The 27,963-nt window shown below is 45.1% G+C and overlaps 2 protein-coding genes across 8 annotated transcripts in view; one reads left to right on the top strand and one right to left on the bottom strand.

Moving 5' to 3' along the window:
• Positions 1 to 27,963, top strand: part of Pdk1 (Phosphoinositide-dependent kinase 1) — a 322,127-nt gene that overhangs the window by 112,942 nt on the left and 181,222 nt on the right. For both annotated transcript variants that reach the window (XM_076530159.1, XM_076530160.1), the window contains one exon: positions 8,025 to 8,063. In XM_076530159.1, the coding sequence (XP_076386274.1) occupies positions 8,025 to 8,063 (39 nt within the window). The remainder of the gene's footprint in view (positions 1 to 8,024; positions 8,064 to 27,963) is intronic.
• LOC105664193 (uncharacterized) overlaps positions 1 to 27,963 on the bottom strand; it is a 288,268-nt gene that overhangs the window by 100,264 nt on the left and 160,041 nt on the right. Inside the window, exon 1 of one of the 6 annotated variants that reach the window (XM_076530200.1) lies at positions 16,538 to 16,727. The exons of 4 other annotated variants lie outside the window; for them this stretch is intronic. The gene's annotated coding sequence lies outside the window, so the exon portion shown is untranslated. Of the gene's footprint in view, positions 1 to 113; positions 513 to 16,537; positions 16,728 to 27,963 lie in introns of those variants that run through there. One more of the 6 variants, XM_076530199.1, reaches the window with a different exon arrangement.

The raw sequence follows: 27,963 nt of genomic DNA on the forward strand, positions 1-27,963 counted from the left end.
TCGCGAGTTCGATTCCTCCCTCTTCTCTCTCCTTTGGTAGGTTATATTCTTTTGTCGAACTCTCGAAGATATCTATCGAAGGGAACGCTCGAGGATTGCTTTCAAATACGTACCTACCGATGCTCGAGGACACGTGTATCCTTTCTTCCTTTATTTTCCACTTACTCTTTCTATATATAGATATACGTCTGATCCTTGTTTCTCGTCAGCATTCGTGCACGGTACGCGAACTTACCGACTCGTATACTCGTCGGGACGATTCCACGGGATTTCTCGTGCTTCGACGAAAGTGGATTTACCAACGTCGATGCCGCGAATAAATCTCCGTCCCCGACTTTTAAACGTCGCTTATCGTCTTACGCGTTTTGCCCCCCTATTTAATACTCCTCCGCGTTCTTATCCCACGCTGTTTTCCTTGCGTTCAGATCGCTGCTTCTCTCGCGACTGCCCTCGAGGAAAAACGTTTCCCGAATGTTTTCCTACGTTATCGTACCATATTTCCTTCGAGATAATCCAGATTCGCGTACCGAGATAATGTATTGGGTGACTGTGAGATGGCAATATTTCTGTTGTCGTACATATACCGTTTGAAATATGGTTCCGAGTTTGACGCAAGGTGCTTTACAACCTGTGTTACTAAACGAACGACGCGATAACGTTCATTTATTTTTTCAAACTCGATACTTGCGTGCTTCGCGTAGTTCTAATCGCGGATTCGATTTACGCATCTTACACGTAAGCCGCGCGCAAAACGGTACAGGCGGCAGGGGCCTAAAGCAGACATTTCGGTTATCAGACATCCTAAAATTTGTCGTTCGCAGACTGTCTCGGTTTCGCGAACCGTTCATCGACCCCCTTTTTCCCGCACTTTCCAATTAAATACACCTATTTTCTTCGAGCGAGGGTTTCCTTATCAGCGTCTCGAGATACCATCCGTATAGACGCGTTTCCAATAAAGCGACGTTTCCCTCGACGATAGGTACGCGGGCTTTGAGTCGTTCACCCTCCGTTTCCTCGTATCCTCTTTTCAGCGATCAGTTCGTGCCGGGACGTCGTCCAGGAATTCCTATCCGATGGTTGATTCGCGGAGAGAAAACGTATATCGAACGAGGCAATTACTCTTTCCGACTAATTGCTCGAACGTCGCATTAAGATTCATACGGTAGCGTTCGAGAAACAATTATTTACAGACTCGGGCGATCGTTAACTCGCGGCACGAGCACTCGCTCGAGGACGAGCACCGGCAGGAGCGCGAGCACGAGCTCGAGCGGCACCACGAGCGTGTAAGAAACGGACGATCGTAGAGTAATTCATAAATCTTCGAGCAAAGCGACTCGGCTTTGCTCGGCTCGGCACCGCTAGCTTGGTCTTTTCTAATTGTACGTTTCCCGAGACGTGGCAGGGATCGCGAAACTCTCTTGACGCGGTTACACACTTAACACCTCGCGCCGTTCCTAATGATCTAATAAATCTTCCTGTCGCTCCGTCAGACGTCGCTTGTTTCCTCCTCGTGAACTACGTATTAATTCGTTCCGGCGCGGCGCGGCGTTTTCCCTATTCGAGTCTCGTTCGTGTACATTGCCTCGCACGCTAGCCTTCGCTGCGAGAAAAACCGATCTACGGCAACGAGATCGCCTCGATACTCGACAATTATACGATCGCGCTACGAACAGCGTAACAGGAGCTCTGCGTTCATCGTCGACTCGATCGAAATCCCAAATAATTGCAACGCGAAATCAATCGAAGTTACGTACTCGCTAAATAACTTATAAGATATGCCCAGACGCAGTGAAATCGTCATAACCAACGTTCGATAAATAATTCGTCGTATCTATCGATCGAGCGACGAACGTGGAAGAGTGGCCGATGCAGTACTCGTTACGGTTTTATTTCGGAGGTCCATTGATTGACGTACGTGGCTGTGACGTTCTCGATTTCGCGTCCTTTTCAACGAAATATTCCCGATTGACATTTAGGTCGAATAGAAATATCGCGTTCGCGAGCGGCTACGAGCGGATGTGACGTCGGTACAGGAATAACCAGCAGATAACGGATCACCGTGAAATCAGCTAGTACGTTTTATTGGAACGCTCGCGGACAAATATCTTACTACGGATTTAGAGACGTGATTGATAAAGCCGGATGAACCGAACTGAACCGAGCCGGCTACAAACGAGCTTCTTTTAATATCTGCCGAACCGATACGTAACTTTGCCAAATGGTAGCGCAATTTTTCAACGTGTCTTCGTCTCTCTCTTCCTTCGAGTAAATTAGCGAATTGTATTATGCCGAATCGGCCAGTCCCTCGTGCGCACCGGTGATTTATTCGACGCCGATTTTCTGCCGCTTCGAGGCGAATTAATTCTGACGCGAGAGGAATCGCGCGCGTGATGTGCCAGTCTGCCTCGAAGCGACCTCGTTCCGCGACGCTCTCCACCATTTATCTTGACGGTGTTCGCGCGTACTTTATTCTTTTCTTCCTTTCGTAAATCAGACGACGATTGTTAGGGATAGATCTCCTTTCGAATCGCGCGCCGCACATATGTATAAGTAACCAGACTCTAGGTCAGACCGGGTTCGGTGGATTCGTTTACAGATTTTGACGCTTACGATTTTTCTTCGAAGCAGTTATTTAATAAAAAATAATTTAGTAAAGGTCGTGGGAGGTTCATCGTACTCTCGATTCGACAGCGACTATTGACGACGACGCAGAATCTCTAGCCCCTTTTGAAAGACAACCGGAACGCCGAAGCGAAACGGGACGAGCCAAGAGCGTACGGTGTACAGGAAATAGCAGGAAGCCATTGGATCGTAGACGAGGCGATTAAACGGCTGCGTGCCGTTCGAATTCCTCGTCGACCGAGTTACCGCTTACCGTCTACGCTAAATCCCGTATAAAAGCGATGCAACAAATATTTTCATACCTTCTCTTGACCCCGTTGCCGTGAACTTATCGCATGAAATTGCTGTAACGAGATCACGCGCACGATCGTCCGTAGCTCGTGTGTAATCGGTAGCTGGTTACGGAAGAAGGTTTTTCGACTCGTGGCCAAAGAAACGAACCCGAGAAGAAATAGCGAGAAATAAAGGTAAAAGCTGTTTCGCCGGTTCCTCCGATCGTTCGACGCAGAAACCTCGTCACTTCCGTTATTTTTTCAGAAAACACGAACCAAGCTTTTCTCGACTCTCTATCGGTCGAACGTACCTGAAGAAAGATCGACCGGTGGAAAAACACACGGGACAATACCCTTTTGTGGCCCGCGGCAGGATTTGCGAAATTTATTGGCCCGTGTCACTTTAGGAATTATTGGGACATTCGTACGTCCCGCGTGTGGCTATGGAAGAGGAGATTGGAGATCGTGTTTCCGTTCAGAGAATCCAAAGGGAGACATTTTGCGAACGATCCTTCTTCTCCTTTCCAACATATTTTTCTTCGATTTCTCGAAAGCTAGAAGGCAAAAGGATCAGCGAGCAACGTCCAGGATCAACGGCAACATTACAGAAGCTCGCCAACGCCGGCGTTAAAAGTTCACGGATCGAACGAGACCGGATTTTGTTAATCGTCGTGAAATTTTCACTCTGACGCGTTGCCAAAACTCGAACAACGAACACGTAGGTAGACGCGTACGAAAAGAAAGTAACGCGAAATACGCGAGGGGGAAATCGTTTATCGAGCAAAGAAATTTATTTTCTTTACTCGAAACTAGCCATTAAAGTCGGAAGCGATAGCGACGACTCGAACCGAAGTTAGCGAGTAAGCCGAGCGAAGAGCTCCCGTCCGTCTCGTCCAGCCATTCCAAGATTGAAATTAATTATTTCTGGAGGACGTGACGAGCAGATGGCCGGAAAACGTCAGGTGCCACGATGACACGACGATTTCCGTCGCGTTGAATGCGATTACCAAGGCAAAGGCGAGTTTTCGAGCGGCAAACAACCGGGCCAGGAGATTTCCTTTCGATTTCGCCGCGCCTTGTTTTGCTTTAAAATGGTCGTCGCATTAACTTCCTCCAGATGCACTTTTCACTCTTTCCTCCGTTACTTCGGTGTCGGTGTCGGTGTCGGTGTCGGTGCACCTGCGAAATTTCGCCGCGCACCGACAATTAACGCGATAGAATTTTAGATCCCTCCGAGATGTCTCGGTTGCCTCGCTCGAGAATACCGAATAAAGGCAGACGGATGACGCATGAGACGGATGAATTTTCTGTATATTGTCCCCTGGATGAACTTCAGGTGCGACTGACAAGCGTGTTTGATGGTACGAAGGTCTTAATGGCTGTTTGAATCCGATTCTAACGCGTACCGCTTTTCATGAACCTCTATTATCGCTGAAAGCAAGATAATTGCAAACGCCGTCGTGCACGAGATATTACGAGATATCTTGCTTTTTACATTTTTTCACGGTCGAAAAGTTAGCGAATCGATAATACGTTGGTATTAGTCAAGAAGAAGCATTTCTAAATTCATATCAAAATAGAAACGTCGTCTATAACGAAAGCGTCGAATAACTATTAATCGCAAATTAGAGAAAAGTTATTCGATTCCTTTAAAGAAACGTAATTTGCTCTAATCCAGATACCGTTACATCGCTGGCGTTCTTCCCTCTGGCCGCGGCCGGCTGCGGGAATAACATTTCGATGATCGATCGCCGATCGCGGTTAAGAGGCGTATTAATTGCCCGTCGATCGGTACCTCTAATTACCAGGCTGCACCGCGCGCGCTGATTAATTACCACCGGCTGCCCACGGCTGCTAACCAAAGCGAGATCGATGCACGCTCTCGAGATATTCTCTTTAATTCGACTGGATTCGTGTGATTATTTTTCCTCTTCTGTGTCCTCTTCCCGTACTATGGCTTGGTTCAATGGTCATTAATGTACAATTGCAATAAATTATTCCAAGTATGCATCACCGTACGAATTTTTCTATATTTCACCGGGGATGTGCAAACACTGTACGAACGTCGCTAGTCAAATCCACATTCGTGCAAGACTGTTTATTCGATAAATAATCAATTTGCGAATCGGCTCTGCCGGAATATAGGTTCTCGTCATGCTACGCCGATTACGCATTTACAGATAATTTACTGTTCACCGACGGACGAGTAACCGAACGAGCGAGCGGGTAGACGAGCATCATCTGTGCCGATTCCCGACAAGAAGCCGCGAGTATGCGAAATTTAATTAGCGCTATCGTCACGATATGCTTGTCCTTAACTCGAAAATTTCACCACGAACCTATGCACCATGAAGCCGACGTCGGGAGTCAACGGCCGGAACAATCTGCCTGTAAAAGAGCGACCGCGTAACCAGCGCTCGACGATTAAATAACGAATTCCGCGAGACGAACCTTTTCCAGCCTGGCCAATTCGCGGCTAAATTGTAGTCAAAATGTTGTCGGAGATAGCGATCGAAATTAACGTTCCGACTACGCTTCGAGTCCGCCTTAATTCGTCTGCTTTAACGCTTTCATTAATTTCGACCAACGGAAGAATATAAAAAATGAAGAAACAAGAGATGAGCCAGAGATACGTTGAACGATTTTGAGTGCCCCCTTTAAGTAAATTGGCTATTACTTACTTGTTGCGCTTGAAATATTCTTCTTTTATTGCTTATTTCTTTTTTTTTTACAAGTCGGTTGAATGATCGCGAATGTTTCGGACGATGGTTGAATAACTTTGTACGCGTGCCTTTATTGTTGTACGCGGGACGAAAAATATTTCAAGGAATAACGTTATTTATAAGAAGATCGTTCGAAGGTCGGATCGTTGTGGTGGTCCTCTCTGATCTTACGAAAACAAGCGGTACCAACCTTGAGACGAGTCACTTGGCAATCTGTGTAGTTACTTCGTCGAAACGAACCACACTTTTTCCAGATAATCTTTTGTCCCTTTCTGTGGAATTATTTGAGATGCTTCAGTTAAACGGGACCTGTAACCTACATTCGACGAACGCCAGTTTTACCGAGTCGGATTTCAAGTTGGAGAGTTAAAGTTTCGTCGCTAAAACGTTTCCGATACTTTCGGTAGGGAAATTCGGAATTTCGAAACTAATGCCGCGAAAAAGCGAGATACTCGCTCTAATAAATCAATCGAAGAGTACGAAACGTGGAGTACGCGAACGTACGCATTCCATTGCAAGCGTAGCGGTACTCCGTATTACGACGGAGAAGAAAGTAGCTTAGCGGGGAAAAATAAAAATTGGTCGACTTAAGAGGGTTAGCTCGAAGCGAAGAAGGTTATTTCAACGGGCAAGATGGCCAGTCATTTCTTCAGATGGGACCTGGAAAATTATGTGAAAACACGAACACGTTCCGCGTAGTAGCTCGCGCGTTTGTCACCGCGACGTAAATACGAGCAATTTTCGAGAGTACGACTCTCTGGTTTACTCGACTCGAGATTTTATTCAAGGATTTATCCTCTCGTCCGTCGAGAAATCGTAGCATCCATGAAAAGACCCTGCCACGTGCTTCTTCTGCTGCTCCATCTTCTTCTCCTTCTCCCATCTCGTGGAAATGCAAGTTCACGCGAGTTAATGCTAATCTTACAATTATCGAGAATACTTTTGCAGAATGCAGTGAAATCCTTCGCTCGTAATATTTCACGACATTCCGTCCATTCGTTCTTTTAGGAGAATGGAATTTCGCGACTTACGTCGCGATACCGAACGATTATCGATTTAGTAATTCGTCGAATTTACTTCCTCTAACTCGAAAGAAAACTTCTTGTAAATATGTACAACTCGGTTGATTTTGGTGCTGTTGAATTCCGTGCCGTAAACGGAGACGAACAGAGTTGAAAATTTTTTTTTTTTTTTTTTCGAGAATTGTTCAATATAGATGTTCATAATAAACGATATACCTGTTCAAAATAAATAACGAGGATTTACGATAGTTTCGCGATATTTTAACAAAGATACAAGATGTTGTTTAGCGGAGTGGTTATCCACGCAGGACCAAGCTTAAATACCGATGTTCTAGATACAAGTATCCAGGGCAACGGCCTGTACCTTAAACTAGTAATATATATTCCGCGAGTACATCGTCGCTCTGTATCGTGAATGTAGTATTCAAGGTTCGTCAGTGGAATTTCGCGTCGTTGCACAGAATGTTCGTTTCTGACCAGGAGCGCGATCACCGAAAACGATGCAGAAAAATTATTTCGGACAAATAATTATATTTAAAAAACTGCGGGCGCAGTTGTTATCGATTTTTGTATGGAATTTTTGTAAAAGTCGTAGGAGCGCGTGTTGACGTCAAAGCAGAAGCATTGCACGGTTTCGGATTTCTAAGACACGCGAGACGGAAGCGTCGCATCGTCGGTCGCGCGTCCGATGCATGCAAAAGTGCCACGTGTTTTGCGCGAAACGTGCTTGCTCGAAGTTCATTAGCACCGCCACGCGCCACGCGCCAATGACCAGGGCCGTTGCACGCTGGCGCCGAGCTCGCAACTTGCACCACGAACAAAGGGATGCGTTCGCCAGGATCAACCGCCTGCTTACTGTCTTTGCCGCATCGATTGTAATTTACGATCGTCAAAAATATTTCTCCAAAAAAATTCGTCGTTTTTCTTCGTCTGGCTAAAATAAATGCTCTATTCCTCAGAATAGAGGTCACTGCGAAAAGAAGTGGTTGTAAGGCGAAATTAATTAGAACGTTTTCGGTTTTTGTAATCGTTGGAATTTCTTAAGGTATGAATAGTAGAGTAATCAGCTGGGGAGCTACGTCAACGTAAAAAGATTATATGACATTCTGTTTTTTTGCTATTCTGCGTAGGAACGTGCGTGACGCTTTGTCTCGACACTCGATCCATCGTCGCGTGATCGGTCTTTTTCAAGAATGTCTCCTTTGTCACAGGTCGATCGCCTAGCTTTTTGCGAGTTTAACACAAAAAGCAACGTATCGAATATTGGTGACTTTTTGAAATAAGATCTTGATGCGATACGTACTTCTTGCTTTTTATTAAGTTTAGCGTTTTTCTAACGATAAAACAACAGTATTTAATTCTATTCTTTTGTTTTTGTTTTTCAGTCAAGGGACTGCGAGACATCAGAGGATTCACCGGTCAAGGTAAACAAATAATTAGACCTTTATTAGAAACGTAATTTCACGAAGAAGTAAAAATTTGTATCCGCGAAAGATGCATCGTCGTTCTTATATTTGAAAAGTACACCTTCTGGCAGGTCCTTTCCAATCGCGCAACGTCGTCGTTTCACCGATTTAAATGAAATATACGACCGTGGCCAGGAGCTCGCGCGCGTACGGGCCTGTCTGACGAATGCAATTACGAGCGCATCGATGCCGAAACTAGGTCGACCCCTAAGAGCGCCCGCCCTCTCTCTCTTTCTATGTAGCCGCGGGGGTTGAAGTCTGCTAACTAGACGCGACGTCAGAGATTGCGTATGTTTGCGAAAGCAGTCGTTTGTAGGCGAGCAAAGGGTTAATTTTATCCGGTAAATTTGTTAGACAATTCAGAACAGTTATTACTTTTTTCGACACAGGAGTAGTCTCTCTATGGTTATTTAGAGTATTTTCTAGTTGTTTTAACGCGAATCTAGTAAAGCGTCGCGACGGTTATTCGCAAGCATCGAAACGAGTTATCGTCCTCGGATCGTTCTGTGTATCTCGGCCGATTTTAGGCAAGTGTATCCTCTGCCGGAACCGGGGCTTAGCAACGTTCTTACTACCCCGTCGTCGAGGCCTTCAATTACTCGAGGGACGACGCGACACCAGTCCCATCCTCGGCAACTAGCGAGCCTGACGTAAAGTATGACGCGCGGAGTAATTTTAATTACGCGATGCAGCAGGCCTGAATTGTTGCTACCAGGAGCTTCAGACATATTGGACTAATTCACGTCATTCGAGCGACACTTATTAAACCCGGGAATGCCGTCAGCCTTAATCCTCGTAGAATGCAAGATGAGCTGCACGGAAAAGGGTAGGAACACCGAGCAAAGGGTAGAGGGCGAGACAGAGAGGGGACCGTGAGAGGACGCGATAATCTCCGAAGCGAGTCGTACTCGCTAAGTCTTGGGGAACTTTTTCCCTTTTTTACGCTCTATTCTCGAATAATAGAGAGCCACACGCTATTTTAATTCGTTAGTTTCTTGTAAATTCGAGTAGAAAATTTCGACGTTAACGTAAGAAATACGCTGAAAATGTTGAGAATCGTAAACGAAAGGTTCGTAAGTGAAATGGAGCTTGCAACGAACAAAAGAGAAACGAGTTAAACTCGCGGAACGTTCCGTAGACGAAACGATCGAGGATGGTAACGGCGTTGGTCGCGAATTAAAAGGCCATCATCGACGGGAAAAAAAGAGCGAAGCCCCGTAATAATTGCATTGCATTGGGCCACGGTAACGAACGCGAAACAAAACGCTGCACGATATAATCGATGAATAATAATCGGCGCGTACGTCGTTATCGGGCGAGGATAACGAGCGCTATCGTTAAGTTTTAATGAGCGCTAGACCTAAATTAATATAACGATCCTCACGCGGACCGTGACGTCCCGTCGTTGAAGTCCCGTGACGTGACACGCTGACCGCACCCGACCTGGACGATATTACCTTCGCAACCAGTCGCGTTTCCATTAATGCTCGACAATCGTCGCAATTATCTGTGAATTATTAATTAATTGCCGTGCCAGTTGCCGTGTGCCTCGTTAACCTACGGTCACCCTGAATGTTTGCGGCTGCTTCGCGTGTCAATTTCGGTTTCCACGTATTCGCCCTCCGATCGCGTACCGTTTGCCTTGCGCCTCCGTTTACTCGAATCGAGCGGTTCGCTCAAGAAATTAATTCACGATCTAGTTAACGCGTATCTATCGGTTGCATATTCGCGCGTTGCGTATCCACGTCGAACCCGTTTTAAACGAACAAATAAGCGAGGAAATTTCGCGCTGAAAACGAGAGGCGAACGCTCGAGACAAGCCTGGAGAAGTTAAGACCGGGGTTACGGGACATAACCATGCATGTATACAGGAAAAAGGGGGACAAGATTGAGCATACAAGATGGAGAAGAAAGGAAGTCGGTGCCTTCCCTACGGAAACGGTGTCTGAAGGCTGATGTTAGCATAGACTTGCGTGCGTCTCGAGATAGCAAGCTCACTGCCCGTTTCCAGTTCCACTTCTTTTCCCCTTCGTTTCGTCGGAATAGAATCTCCTTCTTGACGCCGTTTCAAATCGTCCTATCATGCCCGATGTTATTTATAAGCTCGCGTAGCTAGAATTCGATTCGATTAAGCCGATCGTAAGGTATTTCGTTCGTTCTTGAAATACGCGAACGGGTAACGAGGTTCAGGACCGAACACTTTCAGGTGACGATATCTCGAAGAGCAGAACGAATTTGCAAGAAGATATTACTCGAAATGCTATGAAACAGCGGGATATAGGATCACGAAAGGACACCTGCTGGCAGATCGCGAGCGTACGAACGTGTCCTTGTACTACAGTCGGATCGAGCAAGACACGCGGTTAAATTAATGAATATTTAATCTACTGCTTTAACCCTCTGCGGACGTAGCACCTTCGAGCTTGATATCGTATCTTTCATTTAACTTATATTAAACGTACTTTCCCTTCTAAATATACGCCGCAAAAATTTATGATGTCTACGCTTGTAACGTTTATTTCTGCGACTCGTAATTTACCATAATTATCGTCTCCGGCAGCTTAAACAAAGATTTATATCGCGAAATGATACGTACTATATTAAAATACACGAAAGGCGTGGTTCGTCGTCGTTTTACAAGTCGTTTTACACAGCTTCTCCTCGCAGGACTTTTAAATATTCTCACGATCACTCGTTCCGAGTTGGTGCGAATAATTTGTCAAAAATTGTGGCAACATCTCGACGAATAGAATGCGCAACGCACTAATTACAGCCAATTAGCGAAGGCTACTTATAATCTTGACCAACGAACGGGCTTGCGTGACTTATCGAACGAACAGGTTCTTCGTATAAACGTGTATAACGATGATCTAACGTTCACGGTGTCCACGAATCATTCCCATCTTGTTTTCAAAAGGATATTTTCAATTCCTTTGATCGTACGCGTGAAGAGACAGGGTTCCGTCTGTGACAGAATTTTCTAATTCAAGGTCCAATATTTGAACGTAGATGCGCTTATTCGACTTCTACGTCAGAGACTAAGTATATAACACGATTCGAGCTCCGACCAATGATGGATGTTTGTTCGGTAGACGGGTAGAATGAACTGACTTCGCTTTAAACAGATCTGACAGATTTGGGATACAAATGGAATTACGAAATCGGAAGTTGGCGGTACAACGACCATACTGCTAATGCAGTTCTACGCCGAGTATTGCGTAGAACGAGAATAGCTCGTGTAAACTTATCATCGTGCATCATCGTGTAAACTTGGAGCGTGTTTTATTCTGTCAATTCTAATGCGTTTCCTGTGTCTTCCACTAGAATCAGGTGTCGAGTAATGCCTCATAGTCGTATACGCGTGTATATCTTTGAATACTGTCATTGTTATGCTAACAATGTTACGCAGCAAATTGGTAGTTCGTACCTAAAGACCGAGTATTCGACTTTATTGTTTGAAAGTCACGCTGGCGTACAAACGATCAACGGTGTCCAGCGGGACGCGTTGCAGTATATCGCTACGAAAGGAAACGGAAAAATAGAAGAGGAGAAAAGAAAATCGTGGAGAATACGTTGAACTGTCTAGTCTATTCAGCTTTTTTCCCGATCGAGTCACAGCAGGGGAGATCTGGCATACATAATTCATGAAGAGGCTTGCGGCGAAGTTAGTTGACATAACCGCGGCGTAACGCGTCGTAATGCGTCATAATGTATAATAATGCATCGTAACCGGGTAGCGTAATGCATGAAAATGGTCCAGCCGCGGAGTGGCTTTCTTTATTTCATTGCTGCCATTAAACGCGCTGTGATTTCCTGCTGGCACCGCTACCATGTACCGTTCTAATCTAATTTCGTGGCTTGCTCGTGCAATTATTGCCCCTCTCTCCCTCCTCTCTTCCCAACACCTGAAAAGATCCCGTACAATAGCCGGTTTAATGGTTATTATTAGGACCATACGAAACCTAGACATCTAATCGGTATTTCGTGAAATCGCTTAACTCGTCACCGACGATCTCGCGAACATCCTACAATTGATTATATTTATTTCATGGAAGGGTAATAGAAGCGTGACTGTACTCGTCATAAAATGCTCGCGATCGTGCTTCTTTCTTGGTTTATACGAGTGCGTACGTCGATCGATCGGCCTTTAGTTCTAGGAAGTTAGCATTTCCATCTCGATGGAACAGCAACGATGTCATTGATCTTTGGAGATAGTAATACATCGGAACTTGCCGTTTATCAGGGTAAATCTAGATTATAGCGAAGAGCTGGGGGGGTATCGAGCTTTATTCGGTCGCGACGACAAACAGCTTAGAATAATTTAGATGTCCGCCAGATCGAGAGCGAACGTTTAATAATGCGCCCCTGTGGCGATCAAATACCGCTTGAAAATACAATATTGAACCATCAAACGATAGAGATTTCTAACCGAGACTGCGGTAGTGATTTCGCAGCCGAACGCAAACGTCATGGCTAACAATTCACTGAGAGAATACTGCTGAAACGTTGATTACTCGAAAATTGAAGAACCGGTGTACAGTTTAACAATCGAATAACAAACTTGTTCAACTCTTACTACCGTAGTATCCCATTATTATATAAACTTTGATAACGTAGTACTTGTTTTTATTCACAAATATTGTGCTGTAACAAATTTTTATTCGTAAAAAATATGCCGATTTAAATTTCGTTTAAAAACTGAACATTTCGCATTCCGATGGAAAGGCAATTTTTGCACGACACATAATTCACGAGTTATATTAAATCGTCATGTTACGAATCTGAATCCGCATAACGCGTAGTTTCACGCGACGAACGTCGCGTGCCAGTAAGTAGATTCGCGACGAAACTAGTCAGACATTTGTGATCGCGGAAGAATTCGAAGCAGTCTACGTTCGATTGCGCGTATGTTTCGAAATTCGATCGCCAGTTCCAGTTTATCCGTCCGTAAAAGTAAAATCGCCACTACGCAACAATCTGTGGAATATTTGGCAAATTGCTGTTCACGCGGTTTCACGCGTGAAAGCGATGTCGAACGGTTTAAACACGCTCGGTGTCCACGTGAGCGAGAAAACGCGTCGTAAATGTCGACGATGACACGGTGTCCTACAGAAGAAACTAAAGTTCCTGCCACGTGCGCGACGCTACCGAAGAATGCGGTGCGTCGTAAGCGCGACAATCTTTTATACGTCGTATTGCTTCGGTACTGTACGAAAATTCATGGCACAGTACAATTTCTCCTACTGTTTTCCCCACCTTACACAAAATCAAGTAGTTTCTCCTTCGAGTTGTACGATTACAGAGATTCTTGTCGATAAGATGTTAATACGAAACTCTGGTGAAAGTTCTGATCGAGTTTTCATGAGAACAGAACATTCACGATAGATTAGCCTGCTAGTAAGAAATTTATTATTAACGTAGAAGCTTCGAAGTAAAAACAAATTTAATGGCCAACGAAAACGTACTACCGTGAATCGGCACCTGTCGTTCGCCATTTTAACAATTCGGATCACCGTTAACGCGACAATGATTATACTGTAGAGAAAGTTTGTATGGCACAGTATTGTGGTGAAATGCGTGAAAATGTGATAAGTACTAACCTACTGTACCCTGTTCCTCTTAATTTACGTATTTCGTTAGTCCGTACAAAGTTACTTCTTCGATTCCTTATTTCGAAACGAAAAAGTCCTCTGCTTAAACACCGTGTCATCTCGAATAAAATTTTCTCGAGTCGTTTCGCTCGGAGAACTTCTGTCTCCGACTTTTCGGCCGCGTGGGTATCCTAGTCGGATTTCAATTTCACCGATTAGCAACATTTCTGCGCTCCGAGCAATAATCCATAATCTTCCTTCTCAGTTTTCTACGCTCGTTTCGATTACAAAGCTGTAAACGATCTTTTCATAGCGCGGATACTTTGAGACTGCCGAGAACTTTCTCACGTATATAAAGTAACCGTTTCGATCGATTCGCGCGAATATATTCTCGACATCATTTTCGCGCTTGGAAAAGAATCATTGAATTTAATTTCTTACTATGAGCTGGTTGACGTTCCATAGTTTGAACGCGGTCGACTTTAACGCGCGAGTACAGGGTGAGATAACCACCGTCGCGTCGGTCAGCGTACAGAGTATGCAATAGGCATAGTCGTAAGCTACGACGAAGTCGAGGATTTGCGTTGTCCGTTCTATTAATATGCCAGAAAGGCGTGCTATAAATTCTATTCCAAGCCACCCCCGCATTCAGCCTTGAGAGGCAAGGACAATCGATCTGGCACCCTTGTTACGTGCTCGAGGCTTCGTACGTTTCAGCGTCACGGTTGGTCGCGAGTCTTTTTCCAAATATTCACCTGCTCGCTCGTCGATCGCCCGTCCCTCGAATTTCTTTTTTCCGATCGTTTTCGTATTCACGGCATTTGTTTCCGCGATTGCCGTGCTGGATTGAAGTTTTAATTTTTATGAAAGTCGAAGCTAGAACGTCGAGCGTTTCTCCCCGATAGAGATCGATCCGTGTTCGGTTTCAGCGGATCGACGAGACGGACAGGCCGTCAAAAATTTCGTCCGCTCGCAGTCTGATTCGGTTAAGTGGACGCAAAAATGATGGCGAGTCGAATAAAAAATTTACGACGACGATTTGTCGAGCTTTAGCTGACTGCGTCGAATCGAATAGACGCGGCAAACAGGTGTTCCATCAAAGAATTTTATTTTACGATGCCGATACGTTGGCTAAAACAGATTGGCGTATAAAGTTATCGTTCAATTTTGACAGATCTTGCATGAAAAATTGAATCCGCGTCGAATGACCACTTACGAAGTCGTACGAACGTTAATAACGAGGCGAATTCAACGTGGAAAATTTTCTTTCGATATCCAACGTGTTTGAAGAGGTCAGAAGACTTTAGATTCGTAATCAACGGGCGAAAAGCTGAATCGATTATCGATTGATCTTTTTAACGAGACGCGTCCACTTTCGTATCCGCGGCCAAATGGATGCCGACGCAACGTGGAAAATCGAAGCGTGCGCGCGATCGAAACCGAATTACCGATGCCTTTGACAGAATCCATTAGCATCGACTATAGTAGCGATCGAAACACGCGAATCCGTTACGAACGACATCAGATTTCATCTCCTCTATCGTAATTCGCGTACGCTTTCATGCACGCGCACGCGTACCCTCTGGTACGCGTTTACAGGCGCGAAGAAGACACGCGTGTCTGCACGCATCGGGTGCGAAACACCATGGTAAAACGGGGCCTATTTATAGCGAGTCCATGGCCGTACGAACGGGGTTTCAATTAGCGAGAGTAACCGCAATTTGCTCTTAGTACTCGAGCAGCGGGCCGGCTGCTCAATGATAGCCCCGATCACGGCCAATTTGTTGATGAATTTTCGTATAATGGGGCCCCTTTGTTAATTAGATAATGTCACGCTTCGACCGGAAAAGTTAACGGTGGTCCTTGCTGCCGGCCAGCTCTTGGTTCGACCACTCGAATCGCTGTTAGCCGTTTAATTATTCCTCGATGTTGCTAATTATATTGACTACGAGGATTGCGTGGCTCGCATTACAATGATTAAATTTCATTTCCGGACGTCTAATCGATTCAGATACGTACGACACGGTCGAACGATTTACGTTTAGGAGGCAAAAGATGCGAGATAAGAAAATGTGGGACTCGTAACATTTCACGGAGAAAAACAAGTTAAGTTGTCCGTTGGTTCAAGTGCATCGACCGACGATTCGAAGGTTTTGGCGGGCTTTGGATCCCGACTCGTTCAAAGAAATTCAAATCGAGTTCGAATTAGCAAGGCAAAGTCCGACGAAGAGGTGGTTCTTTCTGATCTTCGATATTCCATCCGTAATATCGGTTTCCATTTCGGCTCGCTAGTTTGTCGAGACGTTCGTGATGGAAAAAAAACACGTCGATGTTTTTCAAGACAGATATACATAAAATAGGAATAATCTAAAGTCGTCGGAATGAATTGGTTCCGAATGACTAGTGGATAACTACGATAACCGAATCGTGGCACGTTACTTTGTTGTTCGATTTTCGTAAATTAACGTACTAATTCCGATAATAACGGCTCGTTCGGGAAACTAGAGCAACTACCGGCAGACGGTTCACGACGAAAAGCGGAGGGTAGCGAAATTAGGATAAAACCGTGTACAAGACGATGGTCGAACACTCGACCGTAACAAGATTATTCGACGAGAAGAGGCAGTCACACTCGTGAATCAGTCGCGTGAACGAGTGATGGTCGATCGGAATTAATTCCATTTCCAGGGTGGTGCAACGGCGCCAGGAACCATAGAGAGGCCAGAAGCGGACAACGTTAGTGCCAGGACGTGCTAGGCAGAACGATGCTTCGACGTCTGCCTTTTCGTCGGTGCGTTCATTCTCCTCTCTGTCTCTCCTTTTCTCGCCAATAATACTCACGATGCGTTCAGTCAAACCGAGTCGCGACACGAGCTAATGAATTGAGTGCTTGAGTGGCGTTCTAACGATGAAATCACGAGAAACATAACAACATCCTCCGTGGCCCCTAACTGACAATCATTTGCCTCGTGACTGGCTTCTTCTTCACAGCTTCTCCCCGCTTCGCGTCTTCGAGCCCCGTCACGCGTAATTCGTTTTATCGAACAAATTGTTTATGGAGGACACCGATACTTTCTGACTATACCTATGCAACCGAGTATATTCCCCGAGGTCTAAAGAGCTTCGAACGACTAAAAGAATTGAATGCACGTAAAGCTTGTCGGACAATCCGTTAACGAATGCTTTCCGAGTCGAAAGCGTCGATCGGTTTAACGATGATGAAAGACTGGTTAAACGCTACCTAGAACTATAAGCGGTGGTTCGTTCCCCGCTCGGCTATTTGTGTAACAAGAAAGTTCCTCGACGATCAGGAGGATTAATTGGCTACCGTATTTACAGATTAATTGGCAATTTCATTGAAACGCGTTTTTTAAAGTCAGGACGTTTCGTAATGATATCTTTGACTGCGATCGCCACTCTTCCTGCGCATCGTTTCCAGTAACGAACTCTGTTAACTCGCGCTTTTCTACAGTCCGAGGAAACTCGGCGGCACGAATAATCTTGCTGCTTAGACTGCTTCCTATTTCCGGTTGTTTTCATCGCGATTACATAGCTGCCCACAACTATTACGACGGCGTTTTTATTTTTCCATATAAAATAAAATGATATTCTGTCGGTTATCCTAGTCATTCGTTCATTAAACTGTACGTATAATTTGTTAGAAAACGAAGAAGAAAATTTTTAGCGGAGACGATAGATTTTCGTGACAATACTGTGTAGCAAAACAGAGGGCTACAAGATGGTTTCGCTTTCTCCGTGTCTCGTTTGCCTATGACCCTTGCACTATACTCTATGCTTTGTACAGTATAGAGTCTGTCGGACGACTTGCACGGATTCCAGACGTTCATTTCAGCGGAGGTTGGGAGACTCGGAAAAATAAATGAGCTCGCGTGTTTCGCGAGAGATAGGTGGCTCCTTCTCGCTCGAGGAGTCGCGTATCCGTTCGCTCGCCTCCTTTTTCCCGCGTGTCGCTAGATTTATGCCGACGCCTCTTAAGTCCTCCTCTAATAAATATGCCGAGCTTTTATTGCAACGAGGACCCTCCGTGTAACAGGAAGCACGAGCGAAAGAGAGAGAGAGGCCGAATGGACGGCCGAAGGGTAGAGTGGGACAGAGGAAATGGCGACAAGTGTGTACGCATTAACGGTGCGTGACTCTGGCGACACGCGATAAATGCAAATTCAGGGGAACCAGCCGTGAAAATGGTACCACGTGGCGGCGACTGATACAAGAGAAACGGAAAGCAAGCTTCTGCTGGACGGTCCTCGGAACGCGAGGGGAAACAAATGATCTTTCCATGCCCGTTGAAACGCGGCAAACATTGTTAACACCGAAATAAGATCTTACTGGACATACGAAGATACAGGGATCTAGAGATTACGTTGTCACGTTCAGGGATAAAATCGTGTAAGCCAGTAGTAGTAAAGTAGAAAATCAAGTTGAATAGAAATATCGTGAATAATTTACTTTTGAAAACGAGCGGAGTCATGTACGATTCTCCGTTTGCCGGAATAATCATCGAATTAAATGCGAAACTTGAACGATCAAATTCTACGAGAAAATCCATTTTTCTTCGCCGTCTTTTTTCTTTCTCTCTTTAGCAAGACATAAAAGAATCCAAATATGTCCAGCAACTAACGGAAGAATATATGCAAGAATCGACGCAAAAATATTCGATGCGGTAGTAATAAAATGTAAATGTTGACGGTGAAATTTCGAACAGCAATATGTATAACCCCGGTGGATGAAGCGCGGTGCAAGCTTCGGGTAGGCGAAGAGTTTGGTCAGACTGGCGCATACTACTGAATATTCCTGCTCGTTTACCAACAATCATTTCGCCGACTCGATACTCTCGATCGATCGGCATATTTGACTACGCGTCACGCTGACATTTCGTGGCATCGTAATCAGCTCGCATGACATTTGTCGCGCGTACAGCCGACCTACGCACGATCACCTCCTCCACAGAATCGCTAACGTATCTGCCTCTGAAATGGAAATATGACCGTGGGTGTCTACTCTCTGTGTTCGCGACGCTGCTTCGTTAACCCTACGTTTTAGGAGGTTTTAGAAGATTTAGTACATTTCTTTACGGAACAAATGCCTCGATTATCTATCGTGGCATGCGAAAAATAAAAACGAATCGTGGCCGTTTAGTCGCGCCACGTTCGAACGACCGAAATCAGTTGTAGTCCCGCGGTCGGCTAACAAGTTCCTATCGAAACCGAAGGAGTTTCCTTTAATCGTATCCGCGCTCGTCAAACGAGCGAAAACTATTTCTACTAATTTACAATTGTAAGTTACGATCCAGGCTCTTGGACACGGACGAATTTCCAAGAAACTTGGACGAATTTCGTTACCGGTCGTCTGTGCACAGCCGACGTTTCATTTAACCCCTTCTCCCTCATTCTTTTGGCCAGCAAACTAACGCGGAATCGAGTTTTCCCTGGACTCGGTTTCTTGATTAGCATTTTTCGGCTTCGTTCCTGTTACTCGCCGAGATTCCACGAAAATTCACCGAAAGCTTCGACCCCGTTGCGGCCAACTGGATTCGTGAGTCGCATTTCGCCTCTGGAAAAGAGGAAAAACCTGGCTCGACTTCGACGTTGCTCGTTAATGCCTTTAAATCGATTGCTAACCTAACCACATTTTTCCAACAACTCGGTACGTAGCAAACTTTTATTGATTACCGAACATTCGCGTCGTATCCTTCGGATTACAAGATATTCATAAATACCCTTGATCTGCGCTGACCGAAAGCTTGTTCGAGATAGGAACGATTAAGAGCTCGTGTCTTTGATGTCTCGATTTACCGTTGCGTCGTTTAATAATCGACGAAAGGACATCCTTGTCCAAGGGAACAAGGGACACAGCTTTCCGCAGAGCAAACACGTTTACTCTGTTCCAGAGTGAAAGCAAGCGGTTCGTGTAATCACGAACGAGCGATAAAGCGTCTACTCGCGGCGCAAATCGACGCGACGCGAAGCGACATGCCACGATATGCTATGGAGAAGCAGAGTCCCGTTCGAACAGCTACGATCGCGTCACAGCGAGACGACGTCGTCCTCGTACGTGAAAGAAATTCGATTCAATGGAAATTGAAGTAGGTAGAGCGTTGAAATTCCCGGTGTGTAGTGTCGGAGTGCAACAGACGGCGACAAAGGGAGGAAAGAAGCGCAAAAGGGGGTATACTATATGGAGAGTGACATGAATGGAATAAACTCATCCAGACAGAGGGAGAATGACGATGACCCACTCGATAAGAAACTAGGTGGAATAATAACGTTGTTGCAACGGTGCACTTCGGGGAATCTGCATCGAGGGTTAGGTCAGGAACGATAACGGAAAGTTCGCGTTCGAGAACATTGAAAACGATATTCTACTCTTAGAATTTTAGCCTGATATTAATTGTTCAGCAGACACTTGGCATTTCATCCATTGAAAGTTTGGACTTTAAAACCACAAAACGGTAAAACATTAATGATCTTGATCTATTGGTTTTACGGATGGTAGAGAATCCTGTACTACGAGGATATATCTACCTTTAATATTTTAAAGAAAAATTGTTGAACAACACCTCGAGCAGAACACCCTTTCGTGTATCGTCGTAATTAATGCCATTCAAGTTATTTTACTGCCGCGTTATTATTCTATTGCTACCTCGCAATAGCCGTCTTCTTCAATTGTCGCTATACTAACCCGCGTCCTCGCTGGCATTGTCTCAGGCCAATAAATCAATCGCTTCGTTCATCTTTTCCTCTCCGGGTACCTCTTTCATTGACGAACACCTCTAGAAGGAGGGACACGATGTTAACGCCCGGGTTGTGCGATCCACGAAACGCTCGTAAATTACAAAGGATTATGTTTTCTAGACAAATACATCTCGAAAACTAAACCGAAATTGTTTGCGCAAAAGTACCGAAAGTTTTATTTTTGAAGACTCGAGGTGAAACGCGAATTCTTTCGAAAATCAAGGCACGGAACATCGAACGAATGAATTTCGAGCGTTGTTTGTCTCGAAAAATCGTACTCGTGTTTTCTCGCCAGCACGATGTTTAGATCTTCTTGGAACTAGGTGAACGAGGTTTTCTTGGAACAGGGAATCACTCGAGGCCATGAATCTTGGAGGCCGTAAACAAACCGAATGCGTAAACATTATTAAGAAGCGGCTGAATATAACCTAGGTTTTCCTGTCAAGGTCATTCTGAAATGCCCTCGCTTCGGGGATAAACAAGATTCGAATAATGATCGACAAATCGTACGTGTCATATGCAGGTAGTTGGACTAACTACCGGAATTGGACAAAGTGGTTGTACCCATTAATCGAATCGTGTGTACCATGTGTTCCACGTACCACGCGTTCTATTTGTACTTGTAAATAAACTCCGCATTACATCGGCGTTGTAAGGGTTAATTAATCGACGAATCATGATTATTAGATAAAGCGACGAACAGTCCGTGGTTATTAAGTTTAATGGAAAGAAAATGAAACATAAAAAGATTGGCGGGTTCGATCTGGAGGAGCATGCAGGAAAGCAGGCAAGCGTTAATTCAGCCGAGCATACGCGAAGCCGGTAATCGCGAATGCGTATACACGGGCTTCCGGTTTCCGGTGGCGAGTAGCCAGCCTGAAGAAGGCGCCAAGCAACGGGCAAAGAGGAAGAGAGGAAAAGACGAAGTCGAGCGTCTCGCGTTGCGCTGGAACGGAAGTTGAACCGCTTGGACAAGTTCGGGACCGTCCGTTAAGCGCGATTCTTACTCGCTACTTCCGGTTTCCGGCTCGTTAGTCAGTCCAGCATCGTGCGCCTTCGTCGTTCGTCATACTTCAAGTCTTTCTCGAGCCTCGTCGAGTTTCTTTCGCGTTTATCGCGCGCTTCTTTCTGGTTGATGCTGTTGGCGAAACGTCTCAACATTTTTCGGAACCTACGAGATCTACTATTCGGCCTATTCGAGCGAGTATGTCGCGGGAAAAATGCTTATATTCTTTATAGACTCTCTTTAAAACGTTGAAATTCGCTGCTGATCGATCTTAGCGTATTAACCGGTAAAAGAAAAATAAAACCGTTTCACCGTTTCATTTACCATGATCGTGGACGATCGAGAACTCGCTCGAACTCGTGTATTTGAACGCGATCCATTTTTTGTTTCCCCCCGAAGCGTAAGTTGTGCAGCCGTTACGGTACGTCGACGGAAGTTTACTGCGAATAATCGGCGTATAAAGCACGGACGGAATTGCTCAATTTGCATGATGTAGTAGTTCGATGGAAGCCGAGGACGATAAGCAACGTTAGCGTACAACGTACGGGGAGAGGAAGCATTAACCCGGGGCTCGTGAATTGGTCACCGGTGACTGATTTAAACGTCCAGTAAACCTGCTCTCCACGGCTACATTCTTTTCCTCCTTCTCGCTACAAATATTCTGTTTATCGTACCGAGCTTGATGGCACTGTTGTTTTCATAATTTCGTCGTTTCAAGGGCCAAGGATACGCAGGAAATTGTAGAACAGCGTATAACCTACGCTTTTCTAGGTTTACTTTATCTTTACCTTTAACTTTACCTACGTACGGGTTCCTCGCAGATTTAGGTTTTCCTTAGGTCTAGTTTCCCTTAAATCTACATTTCGCACAGGTTTAGCTTTCCCTCGCTGCTACGTTTCTTCCCGAGTCTAAGTTTTCTTTAGTTCCAGAGTTTCCTCTCGGTTTATGTTTCACCCAGTTACAGATTCTCTTCGAGCGTAAGTTTTTCCTAGCTCTAAGTTCCCGCTGCGATCTCTCCAAATAGAAGGCAACTGCCGGAAATTATTTTTAACTAAAGAGGTATACCGTTTATTAAGAAAGTTAAAGTTAAGAATATTTGTTCGCTCGACCAATTTTCAGTCCAATTAAAACGATTTACGTCGGTTAGCATGAGGAAAGTATACAGTTCAATAAATGGAAGAAAAAGTGAACGGAAAAGCACGCGCGCGGAGTGCACGCGTAGCGTCGCGGCATGTAAACACGACTGTCGACCTGGAACAGCCTTAAGCATAAAGGAAGGAAGACTCATTTGTTGGTGCTTAGGTAACGAACAGACACGACGGAGAGAGAAGGAGGAGAATATGAGACGAGAGTAAGGCGAACCAAGACACAAAATGGTCTGATAGGAACAAGTTACCTGCGATATTACCTTGTCCAGCAGCGTAGTTCAGCTTAATCTCTTTCACCGTGCTGTACGGTGAACGAGCTCGCAAAGCGTTTAATTGTTATTATTGTGCACTGGCAATTTTGCTGCCACTATTCTGGGTCAAAGAACGGTATAGAAACGCTGAGGAACGAACGATACTGTCGCATTAGCAAAAATTTTAGCATTTTTATCTCTTAAAGCTTCGATGTTTTGCGCGAAAAGGAGAAAAATATCAAATATTCCAAACACGATTCTTCCATCGAATTCAGCGAAAATAAATTTAGTCGCGCAAACGTTGAAAACATGTTAAAAATGCAAAGATAAAAATAACCGTATCGTATTTCAGCAATTTCAATATTACATTTTCCTGTATTAGATAGCGAGCAAATTTCCTGTTACGCTTTCCTCGTAGTATGCAAATACGCGGTTAAAAGAACGTTTCTTATTCTTCCACGCATTAAAATACAATAACAGTTTGACATCCTTGACGGTATCACGGTCGATCACGCGTCATCCAAGAAAAGTCGCGAAGAATTACGACTTGCCACGTGCAATTACGAAGCGGCTAGATTATTATCCGATGTTTCTGCGAATGAAGCACGCGGTCAGTCTCGAAGCGACGTAAACAAACGTTGCATAATCGGCTGGAAAAGGGGACAGTCTCGTTATGTCAGTCAAGTATCGGTGTCACACGGCTCGAAAGTCCAAGTCCTCGAGGTTGTTTCTTTATCGAACAGGGAAAAATCGTGTTCAGAAATAGATCCGACAACTCATAGAATCGGTTTTTCCTCGTTCTCGTTCCGCGTCGTATCTTTAATTAGAACGATTTTAGTGCCCCTAATTCGTTTTTGTTTTTCAAAAGACTACCATTTCTTTCAGTGGAAAATATTTCGAAAAAGATTACGACGTTGGCAGTGTAAAAGGGTTTTTTTATCGTACGCACCTTAAACGATAATTCTATGTACGCGTCTTGCGAATCAAAATTAGAATCTCCGACCAGTTAATCGCGTTTTATTGATATCGTACTTAAACCGAATTTAAACGGCGCTACGTTTCAGGAAGTTATAACTTTGACGGTTATTACGGCGGCACGGATAGCGGCGTTCCAATTGCGTCGTATCAATGATAAGAACACGAACCAACGATACCAAGGGAACCAGGTCGAAGCGTTATCTCGGAACAATGTTAATGCAACATTGTGCCGTAGATAGTTTTCCTCCGGGAAAGCATGCATGTTTCCTATTATTTTCAGCTTATCGCGACGCGACGTGCTTGTTCGTTCTGACATCTTTGCCGTTTGACGTACCATGGAAATATTATCTTCCGGGTACCTCGTATTTCCACTTTCCAGGTACATAGTTGCCCTCTCTAAACTGCACCAGAACGAGTGACGTTCCTTCAGTGGTTTCATTCGGAACATCGGATAACAAAGAAAAGAACGCGATTGTCGTTTTGGAAAAAATGCACACGGTGGATTAAAATATAAGGAATCCTTTTGGCCAATACCACACGCGTAAGTTCCTAGTATCCTACGACGTTAATCGAACAATCATCAAAGTCCTATCGTTGGCGAACATCGATCGCGCAAACAAGGTTGTTGGCTTCTTCGCGACCTTTAACCAATCGCACTCGGTGTAAGGGATGTTTACACGTTCGAAGGGAAGCTGATGCTGGTACACAAAGGTGTCGAGTAACCGATAGGGCCAGCACGAGATCAAAGCTCGTTACGACGAAGCCAGAATGCTAGAGCTTCGAAGGGAAGAGGACGACTGATGCTCGCAGAACAGATTGTGTTCCAACCGATGGGGAAACAACCGCGTATCTAGCTTGTCCAGTCCGGTGACGGGGTCACGAAAGGCCCGGCCGGAGCCGACGACAAGCCCAATCTTCCATCGCGCATTGACACCTCTGAAACTAGCGACGTCTCCGCAGGGACCTCTTTGCATTGTTTCCGGTCGCGCACGGCAACGAGATCTCACCCGATGAGAATGTCGGGGAATAATATCGCTGACAAGGTGGAAGGCACTGGAATCTAGGCTACTTCGTGCTTCTTGCGACGACGATTATGTCGGACCACTTTTTATGTCCCTATTAAATTCATAATGGCAATTTACTGAAATTTATCGCCGCAAGAAAAAGTTTATTCTTCATTAATACGCGGACAATTCTATATCCTAAATCATTATAATGGCAATCGCAGCGTACGATAGATACTTTGAATTTTCACCCAGTAACGATGAACGCGCAACATCAAAATGATTTCAGATCGGCGAATTTCTACGAACGAGCGGTATTTAGCTATTATCGAGACGTATACGCTCGTCTCTGTCAGATTATCAGAGGAATTCTGACAGTTTCCATTAACTCGTGAATTTCGCGTTTCGCTCGATGTTTCGAGGGTGAAATCTGCGGGGGTCGGAGGAAAAGCGGGAAAAGAAAAGCGGAGAAAGCACGCTGCGAGAGGGCCGGTAAACGATTGGCGCAGTCGATTCAATTCAGATTGGAATCGCGAAACGTTAATACGAGAGGGTCAGCGTGCTGCGTCACGTCGAATGGGCTATTATTTCGACGAGAACCGAGGGATCTTTTGGGCTTAGGGCCAGATGAACATCGATGCCACGATGATTCGAGCAGAGGTTGCGGCTACGCTTACGGGCGTGATAAGGATCAGAAACGTTGAACCGCTCGAAACGGTTCTCATCGAACTCGACAGAGCGTTCCACGCGCTCTTCTCCTGCCGTTCGTCAACTTTTCTCGACTAGTTTCGACGCGGTAACTATAGAAAGTATCGAAAGTACCGATGACGCGTGCAGCGACGAACCGTCGGTGATTTGAAATTTTTATTCGAAAGTTCGAAAGCGGAAGATCTCCGTACGTAGTAGGACGCGATAACTTTGCTAGAGAAAGGCTGGTGCACCGAACGGTCCGATATTTAATTGAAGAAACGCGGTTAACCCGTGGCGAGGTTATCGGAAATTCAAAGTCGTCGAGAAGCACGGAAATCTGTTGGAAAGAACGCTGATTCTTCAAAGCATAGTCGAGTATCTCGACGGGAAAGAGAGGGCATCGATAACGGAGCGGACAATCGTAAAAGTCACTTTGTATGGAGCGACTCGCGGAGAGTAGCTCTCTGCCGGGACACGAACGGCGCGGCGCGACGTACGATTTCCAAAGTCCTAGCCAGGAACCGTATCGCGTGTTTCACTGAATCGAGATGGATTCTCGGATGCAGGCCAGATCGGCTGGCCCGTTTCAAAAGCTCCTGGATAGAGGCGAGGGCCGATAAGAAACGGGGATTCCGAAGAAATCCCGACTCGAGACCGGAGACACCGATATCTCGGTCGATCGGTGACCGGTCACGTTTTCCTCGAGCCGAAACAGGATGGTTGCTGTTCCCGGGGATGATTCGAACGCCTAACACGCGATGGAAATTCGTTGGAACAGCGACCACGCTTCTTCCTCTTCCATTGGCAATAGAAAACGTATTATCGGCCGGCTTATCGGCTCGAGCATCGTCGATGTAATCTGCATCGCGAAAGACTTCTTTCGAGTAGGCCCCAGACACAATGGATCCGTTCGGAAAAGGGGATGGTTTAAGGTGCTTAAGGTAATAACAGAGCATAAATTCGTACTCCATGGGATATCGACGGGAATTCGCGTCACGGTGTTGTTTAATCTTCCTTTTGGTAGGAAAACCGGGTTTCGTGCGAGTAGATCGAGTTTCGTGCTTTTCAACGGATCAGAGCGTATTGGAAGATGTAACGGACTCTTTGGGCTATTTGGCAAATTCTTTTTGAGGAGACGGTGAAAATTTGATACGCTACTTACAATATTAGCATAATATTAAAGATATTTGAAATTATTGTTTGCTGGTCGGTTACTTGCACGAATGCGGTTATCTTTTGAATTTATCTTTCTTCAGATTTTGGGTTTAATCCGCGACGAGCATCTGTAAGATAAATATTCACGTATAGACATTTATTTATTAAGAAGATGATAATCATCGGATGGTATCATAAGTCCGTTTCATCCATGAAATATCAGAATTTATCTCATTTGCTATTTAGCGAAACTATCCCATTACCCTCGGTTGCTATCGTTAACACGATCTTCGCGGAAGCGAAACCAAAGAGATACGAGCACTTCGAAATAAGCAAAGAAATACGAATTCTACGAGCCAATAGGAGAACATTTTTAAATACCATTTAATTAACCCATCGCTTGATCCATTACCTAGGTGTTTATATCTCCGTATAAGTTGTTGATAAGGACATTACCGATATTGTAATGGTAAAAATATTCGAGTCGCTGTAAATTACATCGATAAAAATCTGATTAACGCGAAGCAACTAGTACGCGGTAGAAAAATATTGCGCAGTTTTATAGGAGCGAAAAAAAGATCGAATGATCCACGCGAAGCGCGAAGACACACGATGGCGAGTCCTCTAAAGAGCAAGCATTCCAGAGATTCTGAGCGGCATCGGTGGAAACGCTTTCAAGTAGAAGGAGGCTGGTGCACCATAGCCGGTCCGGAATCTCGGCGGAATCGGTTTTAAATTCGAACTCGCGTCGGTTAACCGTCTCTTCGGTGGACGGTTAAAAGGCAGAATTCTCTAAGGGCCTGTTCACGGAACGAGCTCGCTTCTTCGTCTCCCTCTCTTCTCCATTTCGGCCCCTCTATCTTTCTCTCGCGACCACTGGAATCCCTAATTGAAACATTGCCGAAACCCGGTGGGGTCCAGCGCGAAGCAGCCTGTTCCAGGAATCGCGTCGGTGAAAAAGAAAAACGAAAGAAAAGAAATTGCGTTCGGAGCAGGCCCTCGCCCTCGCCGTCCACGTTCTTCGACCCCTCTCCGCGCTGAGCGTCGCGCGTTTCTGCCAGGGAAAAGGGATTGGGTCGTTGGTGGGTCCGAGTCGAGGTAGAAAAACGGAGAAAAAGAACGGAAGAGAAAGAGAAGAAGGAGAATGCGGCCAGGAATGCGTCGCACCACACACAGCGTTCCGCTATGCTCTGGCTTCTCCTAAAGCTCCATTCACAACGATTCTTTTTCAATGTCTTGCTATATCGTAACGCATCATTGTCGGATCTAAGCTTTTCTCCGAT

This window comes from Megachile rotundata, chromosome 3 (assembly GCF_050947335.1).
Source record: "Megachile rotundata isolate GNS110a chromosome 3, iyMegRotu1, whole genome shotgun sequence".
NCBI classification, from domain to species: Eukaryota; Metazoa; Arthropoda; class Insecta; order Hymenoptera; family Megachilidae; genus Megachile; species Megachile rotundata.